The sequence below is a fragment of the Paralichthys olivaceus genome, chromosome 5 (genome assembly GCF_024713975.1).
Source record: "Paralichthys olivaceus isolate ysfri-2021 chromosome 5, ASM2471397v2, whole genome shotgun sequence".
In the NCBI taxonomy this organism is placed as follows: Eukaryota; Metazoa; Chordata; class Actinopteri; order Pleuronectiformes; family Paralichthyidae; genus Paralichthys; species Paralichthys olivaceus.
In genome coordinates this window covers 8,919,273-8,936,754 of record NC_091097.1, presented here as the reverse complement: position 1 = coordinate 8,936,754, position 17,482 = coordinate 8,919,273, and the positions used below count along the sequence as shown (strand labels likewise).

General features: G+C 43.0%; 1 protein-coding gene across 1 annotated transcript in view; it reads right to left on the bottom strand.

Annotated features, from left to right (window-relative positions):
• The window catches only part of plekhh3 (pleckstrin homology, MyTH4 and FERM domain containing H3), a 32,851-nt gene that overhangs the window by 6,617 nt on the left and 8,752 nt on the right, over positions 1-17,482 (bottom strand). Inside the window, exons 3-7 of the mRNA XM_020094715.2 lie at positions 12,294-12,388; positions 7,875-8,057; positions 6,342-6,499; positions 2,651-2,774; positions 1,373-1,670 (exon numbers count right to left, since the gene is read on the bottom strand). Coding sequence (XP_019950274.2) covers positions 1,373-1,670; positions 2,651-2,774; positions 6,342-6,499; positions 7,875-8,057; positions 12,294-12,388 — 858 coding nt within the window. The remainder of the gene's footprint in view (positions 1-1,372; positions 1,671-2,650; positions 2,775-6,341; positions 6,500-7,874; positions 8,058-12,293; positions 12,389-17,482) is intronic.

Genomic DNA, 17,482 nt, shown 5'->3' with positions numbered 1-17,482 from the left:
TTTCCTGCGCTCCGGCCTCCTCCTCCTCCGCCTCCTCCTCTGCTTTCTTTCTTCTGGCCTATTCTCTCTGACAGCAGACATTCCCGGGGGGTTTCTCAGGGCACTGGGGGAGTGGAGGAGGGTTTTCTGGGCCCACTGCCCAGCTGCAGCCTCAGCACTGATCCATCGAGTGAGAGAGTGCGTGAGAGCGCCGGCAAGACGTATCAAAACACAGGCAGCAGAGTTCCACGGTGTTATTATGAATCGCCGTCGCATGCAACTGCTCCATTAGCTGCAGGCGGATTCCCAGTAGAGAAGTATAGATATAAAACTGTAGTGATTTGATGACATGGCGTTAGACCCAATATCTGGGGCATGAGATTAGCACTGCTAATAACTTAAATTGCCAGACTTGACAGAGGAGCTAATTCAGACTTGCAAATTCAGCCCTGAAAACACTGGATCTATCTGAGGGAACACGCTAACAACGTGAAGCCATATCACGCTACCATATCTAAACATATCTAGCGGGATCCTGACGCCTGCTTTTTAAACTCCAGTCTGGCCCCCAGGTTTTCTCTGCTTCTGTAACATTGAACATGTCTCCCCTCTTCAGACTCAGAATCTGATGACCCAGTAATACCAGAGTGGGACGGCACCTTGCTGATAGAACTTCGGTTCATATTTGACTTACTTTGTTGCCCTCTTCTAAAATCATTTTTATCAATATAAAATAAACACTATGATATTACTGTTAACAGACAACTGTGGTTTCGACTACCTTAAACTGTCAACATAGATGAATCTGTTGTAATGTTTTCCACGTGTCAACCACAAGTCATGTTTCCCAGTTGGACAAATTAGAGCCAGAAAAAAAAAAAAAAAAAGAAGAAAAATTTTCCACTTGCAATTTCAAGACAGAGATGGCGTGAGCAGGTTTCTTCAGTCTGCAGGATGATATTAAATCCAATGTGAAGAAATACTGAACTGCATTCACGTTATATTGCAAGGGAAAAAATAAACTTTATATTTGAAAACAGAGGACTCAAAGTTTGGATTCTGAGGAACTAAGATTCTAAAAAGGCACTATAGTGAATGAAACCACTTTTTATTTTGGGACCAAATTGCACACACTCATAAATATCAGTCCTGTTAACATGTCTGATTTTTTTCCTATTAAGATCAATGAATTATTGTCTTTGACATTTTTTCCTGACCTGTACCACACCCTTCCAGTAAAGTTTGAGTAGTAGTCAAGTAGTTGTGTAATTCCTGTTATTCTGAGGTAAACAATCTTCATTCCATTTGGAAACTGAAATACAATCACATTGACATTGCTCTAAGTGGATTTGTGATTTTAATCAGTCCAACATCAAACTCTGTTGTATCTCACCTCTTGAGGTGGAACCGCAGATACTTGAGCACAGTGGGCCCGGGCAGGAAGGTGCAGCTCATGCAGGTGAGGAGCTGCCAGTAGCGGAGGTGTGCGGCAGTGTACGGGGCAGGCGTGTAGCTCGTTTGCTTCACTAACTGGCAGTAGACCTCGTCCCGGAGCGTCCGCAGGTCCAGGCAGGTCTGCAGCACGCCCTGGATAATAGGGACCGGCTCCCGTGCCGACTCAAGCTGCTGCAGGCAGTTGAACAGCTTCACGGCCTCCTCACGCACCGAGCCGTAACCTTTCCCACTGTGGTCTGGAGAGAGGAGGAAAGAGGAAATATTGTGTTCAAGCTTTCACTTGTTTCTACTAGAGGAAGATCACTGATTTGTAGCCAAGGCTGATGTTGTAATACAACAATGAGAATGACCATTGTTCATCTTACTTATTGTGACATTGTTCCCTTTTCTAATCTTTTCGTTTTGTGGTTTCTCCTATTCTCACTTGTTTTAATGAAGCAGTGAGAGCTTGTTATTGTAGTGGCCTGCACTGTGCTTTCTGCCTATCAGCAATTCAAACAGCTCAGTAATCACAGAGATCCCACTGCTTCTTTCCACTTAGCAACAAAGTCATTGAACTGCAGTAACATAGAATGTCTAGCTTACCGTAGAATGATATCTGTTAGACAACATATTTACTCAGTGAAGATGTGCATTGAGCTGGGAGGAATACGTAAAATGTTTTAAAGCTAGGGTTGGTAATCCTGGAAAACCCTTCTTTTCTTTTTCAGACAACTTTATTTATCGATGCCTAACAGGATATAAAGACCATTTCAACAAAAATGATAAAAAAGTGTTTCAGAATCAAATTACCAACCCTGTACCTTTAATTAATCAAAAAAGATTACACATATTAGGGTGACATGTCCAAAATGGTTTGTTCTCATGTCATAACTTGCAATTGTTGCAAAACTTAAATTGCAAAATGTCTGGAATGAGTAATTGACTTTTGTCAAATGGAAAATCAGTTGTTAAATCTAGTTATTCTCACTTGTGAAAAATGCATTATCTATATAAATAATGAAATTGAGGATAAATAAAATTTTTGTATATTTGAATATAGTAAAACTGTAAACAGATATTCTGAATTAACATGCCATGTGAAAAATCACAATAGTCTCAGCCAATCAGATTTTTAAAGTGCTGTAGTAATAGTTTAACTTTATTTTCATTTTCATCCACAGTTACACACATAACCTACATAATAATGTATGACATGCTCATGTTAACTACTTACATGTGTGCTCCAGGCTGCCATAGGGGAAAGGAAGCAGAGGGGCGTACAGGGGGCCCTGGGTGTACTTCAGGATTGGGTTGTGCTGGTAGATGTGCTCCACAACCTCAGGGTTGAACTTATTCTCCTTTAACACACAAGCAAAAGAATTGTGACGATAACATCATTAGACGCAGAAAAGAACAACTTTCATATGTCTGCAGTGAGCCCGCGGCCGACCTGCGGGCGGGTCAGTGAGTGGGCGATTGAGAGTGCGGTCTGTCTGTCGGGGGTGACCAGGGTCGACTCGACCGGGGTCATAATTCAGCTCTGGCAACTTTCAAAGCAGCAGGAAGGTCAAGTGATGACCCAGCAAACCACACCAGCATGACTGACACGTTATATTTTATCCACTGGTGTCAATGGGTTTCGTGTGCGTGTGTGTCTTTCACTGCCGAAGTGGATAGATGCCTCGCAGTGGTACAGATGGCTTCCATGCTACTGCCCTCCAGCACCTGTTGCTCATTAGTAATGTTGCCACTGCCCCCCCACCCCCGAAAACCAGCACAGCCTTTCTCTCTGGCTACAAGGCAAGCACCCCCCCCCCCCCCCCCTTAGTGGGGCAAAGTTGACACATTCTTCTTAAGTGTTTGGTGCACACTGGTGACAGGCTTGTCTGTTTGAACTGTGGGAATGAGTTTCTGTGGGCCACATGCAGCAGGATACGGCACCAAAACCCAGATGATACTCATATGGTGTACGTAAATGGTTGAACCCCCAGGTGGTCTTCAATTCCCTTTGGTCTTCCAGTGTGACGCATGCAGTGGTTCGACGTTTTGTGAAATACCCTTATTATGTCACATGAGAAGATTGATTCTGCTGTCATGTGATCATGGAAGAGATGGCACTGCAGCCAACAAACTAAGCTTAACCCAAGAATAAATCTATTCAATAATTTGATAAATCCAGAAATCTCTGTCTGTATGTGGAACGCATCCCTAGAACTGTTTATCTTATCAACTTCACACTTGGCATGTGTTTTGTTAAGGACCCAAGTGAAAGTGTCAAATTTGGTGCAATTTGGACACACGATGAGTTAAATATTGATAAACATGACCAGCGTGACCAGCGCTTCTGTAGCACCAGCGGCTGGGACTTATGATGTGCCTTCAAGACAACAGAAACAACTGATTTTCCAGTTCAGGATCCTGCATACTGAGTGGAGCGTCATCAAACTTTGAAAAAACAGGTGAACAGCTCTTAATGCAGCAGTGGTGATGCAGCTTCAGGGTTCTGCGAACTAAGAACCGGTCTTTCCTCACCGCAGCTCAATAACTGCAGGTCACGTTTACAGTTTCAGAGAGAAAGCTGCAACCAGCATCACCACAGGCTGAACAAACAGCCCATTCCAAACAGACAGGTTTAGAACAGGCACTGGACTAAAACTAGAAATGGGAAAAACAGCTGGCCTGGCTCTATAACTTGTTGACACTGAGGGGTTGCTCCTAATTCTTGGGCATTGACCAAAAATGTTGAACAATTTCTTAAAAGGGGAATTCTAGTTTATACAAACTGGCAGGGGCGGATCTAGGGGTGGGGCCAGGGGGGGCTACTGGCTCCACTTTTCCAAGTTTTTTTTAAAGTGCAATGTGCAAGGAACAATTTTTGAAATATATTCAATTATGTGTAAACAAGGATTGACTTAAATGTGCACCTTAGTGAATCAGGAATTGTGCATTGATGTTGGACATATAATTAGCTCCTCCTGATTTAAAAAGAAAAATCATTTCTATCAGTTATGATAACATTGTGCTCAATACGGAAAGAACAGCAGCATCTGGTAATATTGCAACATTTCTTATGTTATAACAAGGTCAATGGAGGTAAAATACACAGGAAGTCAGACGATAAAAAAGGAGTTTAGTTAAAGAATATTAAAACTATTTTATTTGGGGGTAAAACCCGAACTAAGTGCACCTGAAATGTCACAGATATTCCCACAGTGCACAAGAAGAGTGTTTGCACAACTACTAAGTGCAGTAGGTTGGAGTTGAGCCAGGACGTCTGTGTGTTTAATGCTTACAACAAGACAGTTTCGCTAACAAATTTACAGTTTGCTTTTGTTTGCTGTTTCAACTTGTTGTGTTAATGCTGAACTCCCAGCATTCGGCAAATTACTTGGTGTCTACGGTGTTTCTATTACAAATAGGAATAGTGGTTTGAGCCCCATTTCAAAAAACGAGAACTGTCCTTTAAATGTAATGTGTGGTAGATTTAAAATAGAGCAGTTCATCCAGCTAATCTGTTCTTCAGATCTTCTCTCCATTTTTCTCTCTTTTGCACATGGCCTCTGGCTGTAGGTTCAAGGCTGAAACTAAAGTCCCTTCTCTCCCTTGTGTCTGTGGCTGGGACTTGAATCTATGCCTTAAAAGAAAAGTGCGCACTTCTGTCCGCACAAAGCCTCGTCTGTTCATTCGCTCTTTGATTTTTGCAGCAGCAGTCCTAATCTCACACTGGAGAGGGACAATACCTCATCTATTTGAGTTAGCCTGTGTGCCTGCGTGTTAAGGTGTGAAAGAGAAGCGACAGACTAAAATGAAACATTAAAGACAGAGTAAAAGTGGTCAGAGGGAAAAACAGGCCAAACAGCGAATGAGGAGCACTTTGAAAGCAAAACATAATCTTGGCCCCTTCTGGCAAAGCACACGGGCAGACGGAGGCGAGCAGATTAACCACTTTTTTTGAGATTAGAGACTCTCGTTGGGAGATTATGGAGACAGGAGGCCCGGCGCAGGACTGCTTATCTGGCCCTGCTGCTTCAGGCCAAACCCTCCTCCACCTCCTCTGCCAAAGCTGCCCCTCTCTTCACCCCCGGGGGCAGACTGATGCAAGACGAGTCATCTGTCTGCTCAATGAGATTCCAGCACGCTGTGTTCTCTAGCAACCCCAGGTCTAAAAATATGGCCGTCGCTTATAAACACACTCACTCCACGTGAGAAGGTAAAGGAAAGAGTATTTTTCTCAAGCTCCAGTTCCTCAGAGCGCAGAATAACTGGTTATACCTCTATCTAGAAATGACTGTTGTGATTCAGGTCTGTTAATCGGTCCTGTCCCATTGTGGTGGAATAAGATGAGGTCATTCAAAAGAGAAAAGCAAGCAGAGGAAACTTTGGACTCCTGGCTCAGTGTGGTCGCTATGGGAACACAGCAGAAGGGAAATAATGTATAGCCCAATGACGGCTTGTTGCTGCATCTCAAATCAGATATGTCAGTTACTACACTGTATGCACAGTCCATACATCTAGTGTCACGTCAATTTCAACAGAGTAATGTTTCTCAAATCAAGCACCTCTGCTGTGTTTTGCCCTTTGACTGTCACCCACCAAAATATCTACCAGCTGCTTTGCTCATTTGACTTGAAAATGTATATTTTACTTTCTTGTGCCTGCCCCGTTTGACATTGGAAATTATGCCACCAATGGTTGTTTGCTACTCAGCCTATATGGCGTCTATTTAGGTTGAAGAGTGTAACCACTAATAAACAACTTTTGACCATTTTAAGTCCACTAGCCAGGTACCTACAGTACGGTGCATGTTGTCATACGCACTTATGCATGTGTGGAAGTACGCAAATTGAGGCGCAGCATGTGTTTATATATTGTTTCTTGTTACAGGCAGAAAGTGTGTGTATATGTGTGTGTATCTTGTGACCTACCTCGATGTCTCGGATCAGGAGCTGTGTTGGCGTTTCCACCGGTGCTTTGGTATCAATGATTTTCTGGATGGCACATGCCCAGTGCACAGCCTCATTGAAATGCTTGGTGTATAGCCTGTAGCAGTGCTTCCGCCCATATACTGTGATGCTCCAGTAGCCTGAAATAAAAAGAAATAATAAAAAAACATTGCATTTTACATGACTGGAATTTGTCAACACCTCCACCAAATTTGTCTGTTTTTTAGCAGGATGACGCAAAAACTACTGGACAGGGGGGGTTCCAGGATATGTTTTTCCCTTTCTTTAAAAGTGCAGGATAGGGCCTTTTTTGCATTTTTGTTTATTTTTACAAGAATAATTCACAGATCTTGATCAGATTTGATTTAAATTTTATTTTATAAGGGGACTGTTGGGCCTTGGCCGAGATATGCACTCTGTGAGTGACATTCAAATTTAAACTGCAACTTAAGTGATAACGAAAGTAAATAATATTTAAGTAAATGGGGAAGAGACCAGTGCAGTGTTCACTGCATGGGACACCCTGCATATCTAGCGTGACTCCCTCCTTCTGACTTCCTCTCTCTGTTTCACTGAGGATCAGAGGTCAGGCTTGGAGGAACACACGCTAAAACCAAACAAGAACAGTTTTCGTAATGATTAAGTAAGACAAGTGTTAAACGCAACAGTGTTTCTCCCTCGGACACCCTGTCATGGGAATGCACAAGACGTACTTCCTCCTTGTACAGAGGAAGCATTAGCCATACTTCAGTCAGCCTGCAGCCCCGTGGCTGTTATCAGCCTTTCCTGCTACGTGACACCACGTCTTTCTTTGTTTAGGTTCTCTGAAATACAAACCCAAAAATGCAAATGCCTATTATGAATCTGTTTGGGGTCCTTAGATTTACTCTGGTCAGTGATGCCACAGATAAAACCCCTTAAAGGGAAGTGGTTTAAGGAACACACAGCTTTTCAGCCAATGGAGCTTGTGACAAAGCCACTTTCTGTCCAGAAAAGTCCCATGGTATATTGAGTTCCTAAGAACTATGTTTGGATTTGGGTTTGGAGATTTTAAGTGGTTTGGTGAAGTCAGCAGGACATAAACCCCTCCATTGATGGACAGGCAGACAGACTCAGAGGAAGGGAGGCATGTTTGAGTAATACATTAACTTGAAAAGGGACAAGTCATCCCTGTGTCTCTTCCCGTCCGGCAAAGATTATTCTTTCACGTCAGTGTCTTTTGTTTCTTTCATCCGAGAAATGGAAGGGAGATGCCCAAGCTGATTACTCAGATGTGAGGTTTCTAGACCAACCTGGAACCATGTTTTCGACCAAAAACAGCTGGGGCTTCCCAAACTTAACTCAGAATTACTGCCCTGGTGGGAAGGGAAATGGGACCACAACACATCACAGGCAAAAAAAATCCCTGAAAAACTTCCTTGTAAAATGTCTTGTCACTATACGCTGGGAGTTTACAGGTGTAAGTAGATTCTGCAGAGATTAGTCATGAGTGAGTTATGCTGCAGCGCTGCTCACCTGTTTCCTTGTAAGTCTGCTTGTCGGGCCAGATGACGGAGCAGAGGTTGGTGAGGACCAGCGTTCCCAGTCTGCGGGCTCCTTTCTCTGGGCCGGTGTAGTAGTCGAGTGAGTCCTGGCTCAGCACAAACCAGTAGCGACGCTGCTTAATCCAGTTTCCTCGCACCTCCCTCAGCAGCCACCCTTTAATCAAGATATACACACATGTATGGAATTACTACTTGAAATTAATTCATTCTAATACATTAGAGAACAGAGCTGCAATAGTTATTTGATTAATTCAATCAATGTCAATAATTTTGTTAACACTCATCGACTTTTTCCTCTCAAACTAAAAATCTCCAGATTTGGACTGTTGGTTGAGCAAAGCAAGATATTTACCTCTGCCAAGGAGGTTTTGTTTACACCTCTGTTTGTTATTTGGTTGGTATATTGATAGTAAATAAAAACTACTGACAGATTTTCATAAAACTTGAAGGAAGGTTGCAGTATAGGTCAGGGATGAACCCATTAATTATTTTTTTTCACTTTTTTACAAAAGTTTTTGAGAATAATTCATGGAACTTGGAAAGTGTGTAAAATATTATGCAGCTTAGTTGAATGTAAGGAGACTGTTCCCATGGTGGTGGAATGGGCTCTAGTGTGTGTCATTCTGGTTGAACATGTCACCTTGAGTTCTGAACACGGGACATCGTGATGGACATTTCTGGATTCACACGTCACATTAATTGATTCACAGCCCCATCATTGGGGCTGGATATTGTCTGACAGCTTTTAATAATCCTGCCAAGCCCAATATTAATAAGAAATAGACTCTATAACTCTAATTTGATTAACGAAACAACGTTATATCAGTTAATATCCCTTGTATTTTCCTGCTAAGAGAATATAGATTTTTCATGTGTGTGGAATTTTTTCATAGAAACAAGTGATGTATTGCTATTTGACGTCACTGTACTTTCTACCACTCATTTTATTTTTGAACAGACAAAGTGTTAAGTTCCCAGCAACTAGACACCCGGACAATCATTTCCTGTCGGAGGTCTGGGTGGTAGGTGGGCTATAGTCATGACGCTGCCACACCAGTGCTGCCATACCATGTCTTCCCTAAGAATAAATCCAAAAGCCATGTAATTATCCATAAAGTTTGCAGCAGTTTGTATGTGACTGCCTTGTTGGGTTAAAGAGTAGGGGATAAAAATACAGCCAGTTAATGGCACAGGCTTTAAAACCTGCATGCAGCCAACATAATTACCACTTTAGAGGTTGACGGAGTGTGAAAAGGAGGGAGAGGGAAAGAGAGTGAGAGCTACTGGAACAGCGTGACAGTTAAAGACAAAGAGAGTAAAGCAGACATGTCTTCATCCAGCACATAGGCATGCCCGCCGACCCTGCCAAGCCTGGCTCCACAATGCAAGACTGTTGTGTTACCAAAGTCCTGAGGGTTTGGAAAGAGTGCAACGGCCCAGATCCACTGTTCCCAACCAGCAGTGAACCTCCTCTTCCCCCTGAGCTATGTGTGCAAATTGTCCCTAATAAATATTTAAACTAAGAGTAGATAAATAAACAAGTTTGGCAGAGCTCGGTCCAGATGCTGCCTCTGAGAGAAACAGACAGAGGAGGATAGAAGAGTCCTGGATGAGGGGCAGCGTTCATCCAGAGGTCTGATGGAGAGAATGGTGCTGGGTTTTAGCAGGCCACCTGGAGCGACACTAGGGCTGGGTGGGACTATCTGAGGTGGCAAGCATGCTATACTCTGGCAGCGTGCCACATGTGGGCTGGCCGTGCATGTGAGTACATATGGTTCTTGCACACTTCCGAGTGGTTTTAAAGGAACAATTAGGCAATGTACCCTTCACTTCCTACCCTGTGAAAAACAGCAATGACGCCACGCCAGCATCACAACTTCCTCTGTGGTTAGAAATCTGCGTGCCACCTGTCCACCTGTGCCGCCAGGGTTTTTGTTTTTTTCCCCCCCTTTCCTCAAAGCGGTTTTCAAGACAGCGCAAAGCCTCCACTGTCTCTCTACTACCCTGAAATAAAACTTAAGAGGGAGGAGGGGGTGAAGGCTCAGCCTCTCAGGCCATGTTTCCTGTTTGAGAATGTTTTTATATGATATAAGTGCCAGGTTTGAACTCACCATAAACCCACCCAATATAGCCCAAAGTAAAAACCCTGGAGGTACTTAACACCACATCAGAGGGGGGCAGCATCAAAACCCAACGTGAAAGGGATAAATAAAAACCATGAGGTAAGTCAGGGCTGAGCCTGTTGACGGACAGCGTGTGGGAGGCAGACACGCTGACTGGGTGAGAGACATAGAGAGAAGGGCATGGCCGGTAGGGTGACGCCTCGCTTGCAGACACAGGACATCCCCAAAGATACCGCTCTTCTTTTGGGAACTTTTACCAGAGCTATAAGAAAAGGAGCACAGAGCAGCAGCTGAGTCCTGGGACCCCCTGTGTACCCCTCCCCTGGTCCTCCATCTGGATCCCATCTCTGTATCCTGCTAATGCCTCCCCTGAGGGCCATGGCTCGCCCTTAATTTGTTTCATTTGTGACCCCTGACCCCACCCACGCCCTGCCCCCTCAAACACAGATCAAGAAGACAATCTCTCTCTGTGCACTTCCATCTCTGTGCTGCAGGCCTCCCGTCTTCCACGGGTTTTAAAACAAAATTATAAAGAAACTTGAGCTTTGAAAACAACTTCAAAGTTTAACTGTAAAAATTGTTTCACATACACATTGGAAACTTTGCTCTGCAGGCCTGTGCATGCTGACAGTGAAAAAGAAGCCCATTAAGCATCATCACTGAAATTAAAAGACTTCACTTCACAAAAACTTCACAGCTTTATATTACAGTTTTAGGTCAGCTAACATTATCTGCAGGCTGTTCATGAAATCGTATAATGGAATTCAACAATATAACTGGGAAAGAAGGAGCCAGACTGTATAATTATGTACAAGCAACACATAAATAAACTGACTGACAGATTGTGCTGTAGTTTACTGGAGCATGAGAAGCTGTGAATCATGTGAGGAGCATTTGATCTGTGAATCAACAAAGCTATGTCAATAAACCAATGTCAGCATCTCTTTCTGTCACTACCCCATGCGTTTTACCACTCATCTGCCACTCATCGGTCTATATCTGCAATGTCTGTGCCCTATTTTAGATACCGGGGCAACATATCGCCTCATGTAGCCTCAGGATGTCCTGATGAAAAAACAAACAAAAAAAACAAAACAAAGAATAACACAGTGAACAAGGGGGAAAGGCCCTAATGGAGGGATTCTTGAAAACCTGTGCAGTGCAAAATGGAATGAGGGGGATTATCTAATGCCCTGAGGTGGGCTACCGTTGTGGTGGCTTTAATAGTGTGGTGGGTTAAAGGATGGGGCCCTGGAGCACAAGCTGAAACTCAAAGTGACAGTGTAATCAATGGCCCAAGGAAAGTAGTCCTCTGTTTTGGAAAGCAACTCCACACACTTCTGCGCCAACAGCGAGAGAGCGAGGGAGCGAGGGAGGGGGCGCTGGCCGAAGGGGCATGGTAACTGCTGTCAGAATTAGGCAATCTGACTGCCGCCACTCCAAACAGGAACGTAACTTATCCAAGCGCTGGCATTTCACTGCTCCCTCTCAGTGGCGGAAAAAAAGGGAAAAGAAAATCACGGAAATATCCTCTGAGATCATTCCTCAAAAGCATCCCACGCGCACGACAGGAGCTGTCCCTACATGAACACAGTGAGCGGCAGGAGTCTGGGAGCAGCTGTGGGCCACATGTGGTCAGAGTGAGGTTGGCTACAGGGCGACAGCTCAGCATGAAACTGCGACACTACTTATTAGGGTAATAAAAAATATACTGCACTTAATGAGATGACCAGCACCAAGATGGGCCTGCAAGGGATTTATTTATTAACTGAAATTCAAAGCAGGGCTACAGTTTAAGATTATTTCTACTATTGATTCAATGTGTTTAATCTAGCGATTATTCAGTTTGTATAATGTAGTGACAAAATCTTATCATAATTCCCTCAGGGTGATGTCTGCAACCTGCAGTTTTGTCCATAAAGCAAGTATGAAATTTGCAATGATATGAAACAATATCCTTTGATGGCACCAGGTATAGACATGCTAAAAAATAATTAAATTGCATTGATAACTTGTTATTTCTGCATATGACAAGAAAACCATAACATCTTTCAATCAAAAGCATCAAATCCTGGAATCAATGAATGTATAACATTTTTCTAATTGATTATCAAAACTCTAATAATTTACACAAATAATCAACTTCTCCTTTTAGCCGTGTGACTCTGCTCACCACAGCAAGATCATAGCAGGTGGATGCATTCAATTTAAGGCTGAACAGAACAGAGCATCAGTGGTGCAGTTTTTTTAAGAAGAATGAGACTTACCTTTGACCAGCAGCTCAGGCTCTTCCTCCAGGCCCATCTTATTCTTGTCAATGATCAGGCTCTTCATCTCTTCAGACGCCTCTGACACGGTGTGCCTGTGTGGACGAGCAGGAAGAGCGATGTAAATAACTTCCTTCTCACCTCAAGTCTTCCCCTGACTACTCCACCACCGCCCCATTGGGTAACTAATTGGCCTGGAGACACACGGTTGGCTGCGAACACCCCCCTCCACCCCACCCACCACCACTCTCAGATGTGCCAACAACTAGCCTTCCCTGATACTCTCAGTTGGGGGGAGTCACGCAGGAGGGGGTGGATTGGAAGAAGTGCCATGAATATCCGTCCTCCAGCATTCTCCCACTTTCCCTCCCTAGCAGCACACAAGAACGTGAACACACACTGATGCATACCGCGCCACTGTGGACAGCTCGTCTCTCTTTTATCACTCCAGCCGACTAGCCGAGCGGGCGACTGAAAATAAATGTGACAGAGCGACGCCGGCCTGATTCCCAGCCAGACAGCTCACGCCGGTCAGAGGGAGGCAGAAGGTTCAAGGGGTCACAGCCTCGGAAAGTTAAACCATAAACATCAAAAACATCTGTAAATCTACTGCACCGCTTGCTTTGTCCTTCCCTATTTAATGCCTCACCATCACGTTTGCTGCTCCCTCAGCATCTGGTCAGACCATGCTGTGGGCTTTATCTCTTTCCTTATCTCAGGCCAAGGTCCATTTCCAGTCTATATGATTGTTTGGAGGTTTTATCTCTCCTCATTTATTTCCCTAATTACTCGTTTATTTTCTCTATTTCCTGAGTCTAACAAGCTTTGTTAGGTACAAGTGACAAACCCCTCCTTCCTTCCTGTCCTCCTCCTCCTCCTCCTCCTCCTCCTCCTCCTCCTCCTCCTTGTGGGATCACCGCTCAGGAAATGAACCAAGCCCTCCCTCTCTGATATCTGGCCTCTGGTTACCTATTTGCTCTCCAGCTGATTTATGTCATTATTGATCTGATAATTCTTGGAATGTTCCTCCTCACGGAAGGCAACAATAATCAATGAGTCTGAATATAGCCTTATCTGCTTTGACTCAGCTTACACGACTGCAGAGGCCATTTCCTGTCTTTCTACTGACCTGATCCTGTCCACACCATGGCATATAAACTTGATCCATGGGACATTACCTCTCATTTACACAATATTGTTCTTTCATTAAACACAATTATAGATTCAAATTGATTGCCCTAAATAACATAAGACAGGGAAACTCTATCTGGTGGGTCATTTTTACTTTGGCAAGTTTTTCACCCATCTGTTTTTGTGTTGGTTGGTCTGTTTGTAAGCAAGATTACATGATAACTAAAGAATGGATTTTCTCAAAACTTGGTGGAAGGATGCAGAATGGGTTAGGGAAGAACTCTTTCAATTTTGGTGCGTATACACAGTTTTTAAAATCAATTTCTTTAACATTTTTTCACATTTTTATTGATTTCCAAGGAAATACTTCATGGAAGGAACAAATCAGGCTTATTTACGAGATTTATATCTATGACAATGTGCAATTCGGCGCAGTTTGATTGAATTTAATGTGACTATTCTTCCTCAGAGGAGATATGTGCTCTACTGAGTGCCATTCTTGTTTTCTGAGTATATTAACTCATCACCAAAAAGCAAGAGTGAGAGGAAGACAATCAGGATCCTGTCACATTATACCCAGTCAGGCTGTTACTAAGCCTGCTTGCTTGCTACAGCAGCAGCCTGCGGGGACCTCTGAGAGTCCGTGCATCCACAGACCCCACTTAAAGGCATTAAAATAAACACAGACATGTGAGGACGTCTCGTATTTGAGGTTGTTAATATCCCCGCTACATAACAGAGACACACACGCAGACGGGCAGAGTTAGTCTGTGTGCAGCCCAAACAGGACAAGGATTAGAACTAAAGAAATCCTACGCCTCCATCTGAGAATATAGGCTTGTGTACACGGCAGCTGTGTTTATGTTCAATGCATCCAAAATGTCAACACATGTCGTTTCTTAATCTAGGTTTAGGTTAAACTAATATTACAACAAGGACAAATGTAAACTTATAAACAATTGCTGTAACCAAGAGCAGTGACTTAACTTTACAGTAAGTGGGAGAGGTTGTAAAGTAAAAGTACACATACATCTTGGAAGAATAATCTTGCGGAAAATCAACCTTGGTTCTCATGTCTGCAGATTTCTAAGTCATGTGGACATCTTAGCCATAATACCAACACAGACAGAAATCTGTTTTCCTGACCCTAACTGGACAATCCTTCCGTCTTTAACTTGAAAACTTTATAAATCAACTTCAACGCCCCTTTTAGGTCACTCAGAGAGGAAGCACAGGGTATTACAAGAGGACAAAAGCACAGGTCCCAACCCAAAGTTTGACCTTTAGCAACACAAACTAGCCTGACCTTCAATTTAAGTGTTGCTTTGGCAGAGTCAATATGTGCATTGTTTCCAAAAAAGCCATGCTAATGTCTAAAATCAGGAGACAGGCTGGAGACCACAGCAGTAAAGTTGTCTCTACAAAAAGTCTGCTTATGATAACCAACTTTTATTATTGTCATGAGATGCGTTCCTCCCCATTTCTTTCATGTTCTAATATTTTCACATTGTTGCAACAGACTCAATAAGAAGAATCTTGATTGATTATGAGAAGATCAATCGAGCATTTAGTGAGTTTAATGTGGAGGCAAGAATCATACAGCTGGACAATCTTTGTTTCTTGTCTTCTAGTGTGTTCATGTTTTTATCAATCAACATCTGCATCACTGGGTTGAACCCATACTATCTTTCACTCTCCTGAAAAACAACACGATATTCAGCTCAGAGCAACTGCACCGTTGATGCGGGGGCTTCGGATCTCCACAGCTGTCCAGCAGCCCCGTACCCCCACCCCCTAAATCTACCGCCCCCACATTCCCAGAAGCCCGAGCAGAGGCTGTGACGGAGGGGGCCCATCGTAGGCAACTTCCTGCAGACTGCAGGAAACAATTTGATATGGGGATTAAGCAGCACAGAGAAAAGAGCTAGTGCACATACACAGAGAGAGCACCTCTCTTCCCTGCCCTGAGGACTGAGCATCAGCTACTGCAGGGGAGGAGCGTCATTTTACGGTCACATTTCTTATCACTGAAGCTTGAGATCTGTTAAAAAAATCATGGTTCAAATCAATAATTTCCTCTGCTCTGTGGTCTTTTTTATTGAGATGAACTCACAGACTGGAGACTAGTTATTCTCCTAAGACACAGACATGTTTTGTTTCAAAAGGGAAAGATCCATCACAGCGATTCGGTTGTGGAAGTTAAAACAAAACATCTGCAGGCTCTACAGCATGGATCAGCTCAGAGCATTGAATATAAAAGCCTACATATATAAAAATATATGTAGGCTGTCCCTCAAAGTAAGAGAGAGGAAGTTAACAAAGAAGAAACGTAATTCGGGAGAGGAACAAATATTTCCTTATATAACCACACAGAGTTTATTCTGTTGCAAATTTAAAGCATATGTTAACATCCTGGGGGATTAAATGTCCTCTCACCTTTTTATAGAAATGAGCTACAGTGTGTATGCTGTGTTATCTGACTGCTGGTTAAAATACAGTGTGAATGGGACACAGAGTTGAGCTCATTAATACTCATCCAATCATCACTTGTTGTCGTCACTACTAACTTGTGTGTGCTCCTTTTTATCTGTTGAAGCTACTCAACACAAACTTGAGTAGGGTTGCAGTATTTATTTTTATTTTTGAATATTCCGCTGTTGTTTTCTTGACTGTCTTGAGGAATAGAATTTCCCTCAGCTCAGGGTGATGTCTTATTTGAAGGAATCTAACGAAAATCCACACATTATGTTAACTGTTGTGTAAAACAAATACTGCATCATGTTTGAGAAGCTGGACCCAAAAAACACGGAGGATTTTTATAATGGCATATCATTAGAAATAGTGTTTTAAAAACACTAATGACCTTGTAAGACACACTCCTTCATTGTTAAGATCCTACATGGGTGTGGCTGACCTCCACTCAGGTTCAGTAGTGTGCAGATTTACTGGGAAACGTGCACAACATCCCACCTTTTAACAGGGGAAAGGAAACCAACAGGAGAGTCAGGGAGATGTAAATCAACTCCCAGAGAAGAGCTTCAATTAGCCGAAGTAAGTGAAAACACCTCTTTGAAGTGGTTAGCTTTTTATCACTGTTAATGTAAGTCATTTAATTCACTGCAGCCACACTCCCTGTAAATCTCATCAGCTTTGACCTTGTTTTTTCTTTTTCACTAATTATATGATGAATAATGAATAATAAATGCTGTTATTGGTTAAAGCACAAGATAAAATAAGCACTTCCAAAGATTAAAAATTGGTCAGGAATCAGAGGTGCTGTCTGCTCGGATCGTTTCAATATTAAATATCAGCAATTGAGTTGGTAAAACTGTTCACGTCAGTTCGTAAAGATACTTCTGACAGCAACAGTTATCCTTCTCTTGGCCACGGAAAATGTCACCAAACCAGTTTCTGACAATCAATATTTGCACTAATGTGACCTCTTCAGCTAATTTTCCGTAAATTTTTTTCCAATTCAAAATGCATCGCAAAGCAAAGGTAGCCAAGTTATTAATGGTGGCTTTCCTGTTCATCCCATGCGAATGCAGCATTATCTACTCTATCAAGATAGAGATGGACTCAAGCATATGGTCCGTTCACAAATACTGGTCATCACGACTGATGAGCGAATTGTTGAGGTGCCCTTTACGGTGGCACGCTTAAATCTGCCAAGTACGAGCAGCGCAATGAGTTGATTAGATTGTGACCATATGTAGCTGCTGTGATTGAGTGATGAGTAATTGATTTCAGTCCAGGGTCTAATCAAAACGCAGAGACGCTAATTAAAGTGAGAAAAGGGGTGTCCTTGCTGTTGGGCTCAGATGACCGCATTGGAAACAGCGGAGACATGTCCCGGCATACAAAGCGGGTCCTTGTCACCACAAGAATGGGCACATTTGCAAAAAGTGACCCTTGCGCGGCTGCGTCACATAAATACTTAATCTGATGGACGAGACAGCCAGACTGGTTCAAACAAATGAACTCAACCCAGTATGTGAGTCAGATGTCCAGGCTTATCTACGGTTCACAAATGATGGGCCTGCGTCACTTCACACAGA